Source organism: Rhagoletis pomonella, unplaced genomic scaffold (genome assembly GCF_013731165.1).
Source record: "Rhagoletis pomonella isolate Grant_MI unplaced genomic scaffold, Rhpom_1.0 Rhpom_scaffold_10635, whole genome shotgun sequence".
In the NCBI taxonomy this organism is placed as follows: Eukaryota; Metazoa; Arthropoda; class Insecta; order Diptera; family Tephritidae; genus Rhagoletis; species Rhagoletis pomonella.
In genome coordinates, this window is record NW_023469165.1 from 1 (window position 1) to 2,981 (window position 2,981).

General features: G+C 35.5%; 1 protein-coding gene across 1 annotated transcript; it reads left to right on the top strand.

The window, feature by feature from the left end:
• Positions 1 to 5: 5 nt before the first annotated feature.
• Positions 6 to 2,089, top strand: LOC118756509 (differentially expressed in FDCP 8 homolog; the record flags this gene model as incomplete). Its single annotated transcript, XM_036491269.1, has 3 exons — positions 6 to 252; positions 475 to 519; positions 846 to 2,089. Coding segments are annotated over 3 exons (1,020 nt in total), but the record flags the coding sequence as incomplete, so codon positions are not given.
• Positions 2,090 to 2,981: the final 892 nt, after the last annotated feature.

Consider the following 2,981-nt stretch of genomic DNA (forward strand, 5'->3'; position numbering starts at 1 on the left):
GTGGTGGACACATTGGTACCCGTCAATATTGTGACCATTGCAGTGGTGTCATATGGCGTATGATTCAAGCTTGTTATATCTGTAGCGATTGCAATTTTCTGGCCCATCAAAAGTGTGTGGACAGTGTGGTGCGTATATGTGCACATGTCGTAGCATCGGAACGCCGGTATCCCATCGATGAAATCTGTCCTGAAATCGGTTTGGCAGCGCAACGATACAAGTGTGCTGAGTGTGGAATTCTGCTAAATTTCAGTAAGTTTAAACTTATAATACATATTCATACATATTTTTATACATATGTACATACCATGATACATATCATTATAAGAACTTGTATCATGCATACATACTACATACTTAAGTATATAAGAATGTAAGATCGGAAAACAATTTTAGAACGAATTAAGTAGGAATCTTTTTGTATATTTCTAGTTTATATGTATTTCTTTAATTTATGTTTTTATTTTCATTTAGCACTACCCAAGTCGGTTAGCTGTTTTGGCTCAAATAAAAAACAGGGTAAAGATTTTGTTATAAGTTGTAACAAATTAAGTCCATTTACATTTCGTTGCATTGGTAGTACGGTTTATGAGTATTAGTTTTATTTATATTATTATTTTTCTAATATTTTACACAATAAAAATGTCAAAATAGTTATAATTTCCCCAGCACCATGCCAATTAATATCTACTAATTTTATTTACTTAATTTCGCATAGGTTTATGGTTTCTTTTAAATCAGATACTGTCATAAAAATTTACTGATTCCTATTATTGCATTTTACAACTGATTGCGGTTTTTTATAATGAAATTTGTAATTGTTACGTTTTCTGATATGTTTGTAGAAAATTCCTGGATTGAACCGCGTTTGTGCGACTATAGTGGCCTATACTATTGCCCAAATTGCCATTGGAACGATAGTAGCATTATTCCTGCTCGAGTAGTTCATAATTGGGATTTTATGCAACACAAAGTATCTCGTGCCTCGCTGCAAGAAATATCTCTATTCCACTATAAACCGGTTATTAAGCTAGAGGAAGCTAATCCAAAGCTGTTTGTTTTCTTGGAAAAGATGGGTACCGTGAAAAAGTTGCGACAAAATTTATTCTATATGAGGAAATATTTATTAAAATGTCGTACAGCAGCTGAGGAAAAACTTATAGATAAGCAAATAATCGCTCACCTTACCAACGATACTGCAGGTGGGAACGATTCGCGACGTCACCTCATTCAATCCACCGAATTCTATTCAATAAGTGACTTGGAGCTTATTGAAAAAGGCATTCTAATCGATTATATACAAAAATTGTTTAACGCATTCGATCGGCATATACGGAATTGTCAGATATGTCGAGCCAAAGCATATATTTGCGAAATATGCGGGAATAATGAAGTAATATTTCCTTTCGATGATGGCTGCATTATGTGTGATAAATGTAATTCAATTTACCATCGTGTCTGCATGACCCGGAAAAATATGGTTTGTCCGAAATGCGTGAGAATGCAAGAAAGAAAAATTCAGTTGGAGAGTAAAAACGGTGATGATACAAGTGATGCTGACGAAACAGAATAGTTTATTATGTCTATTAATCAAGAATTTAAAAAGATGCTGATACATACATACATACATAAATATATTTTTCTACATTTAACTGTTTTTGTATATACTATGATGTGAATTACATATATCAAGTGTATTACCGTCTATGTTTTTGCAAAACCGCCCATCGCCCAATTGCAAAACCACCTATCTTACGGCACTCAAATTTTACAGGAGAGCGAAAAAACGGTTTATTCTTTGAAGATATTGCCTTGCTAGGCGGTATTTTCTCTAGCTATTATTTTTACAAATCTGTTGTTTTAATAACGATTTAACGATTTTTATGCCTGGAGTTCAGGGTTACCAAATCTCATTTTTGCCACAACGGCGATTTAGGCAGTTTTGCAACTGGTCGATGGGCGGTTTTGCAAAAACATCGACGATATATGTATGTACATATGTATGTGCAATACGCATGTACATACTGTATGAATACTTTTATGTTGCTTTAATTTTTATAATAAAACCATATAAACTAATAGTATTATATTGAGTAGTATTTAATTTATTTATTGGAAGAGAAAAGAAGAAAGAACTAAGTATAGCATCATGGATTCGCCAACAGTTAGCGAGTATCGAAATGAACGAACTCAATGAGCTACAACCAAACTCGCTATTGCTGTTGTTGTTGTAACAGCATACAAATTCCCCATAGAGTTTTTGGGGTGGGTTGCTGGAGTGAGAGTCCTTGGCCAGATGTAAATCTGGGTCGTTCCGGTAATGTCAAGAACGTTCCCACAAAAGAGCCAAGCGAGAACAAAAGTATTGAGAGCAGTTTGAACGGGAACAAGTTGAATACGTTTCCGTAAAGAACAAAATGCGAATGAGAACGAAACTTTCAGAAACATTTCCAATGAGAAAAGTAGTTCAAACCAGAAGAAAAGCCTGGGAACCGTTCTGCTAGAGAACAAAAGTTACGGAAAATTTACGCTAAAACTGAGAGGGGCGCCTGCGTCGTGGGATGAAAAATCGTTTCAGTGAGTACCACGATTGTTAATTCTAAGCCAGAGGAAAGTTGGATCATTTAAACTTCCAAGTCGTTTATCATGAGGATGAACTATCCATTTATGGAACAATTTTTCATTTTATTTACAAGGAAAGTTCGTGTCTTAAGTCTTTCGTTTACTTTGCATAATTATCTTTCAGTTCTTTTTTGATTAATTTTACTATTCAAACATTTCAAACCAATGGAACCAGTGGCGGATCCAGCGAGGGGGTTTTGGGGGTTACACTTCGTGTCAGTCAGTGGCGGACCCACGGGGGATGTTTTAATACATAGACGCAATATTATACATACATATGCGCCATATTAAAACACTCCTCGTGGGTCCGCCACTGACAGACACGTAGTTTAACACACAAAGCGCCACCGCTGGATCCG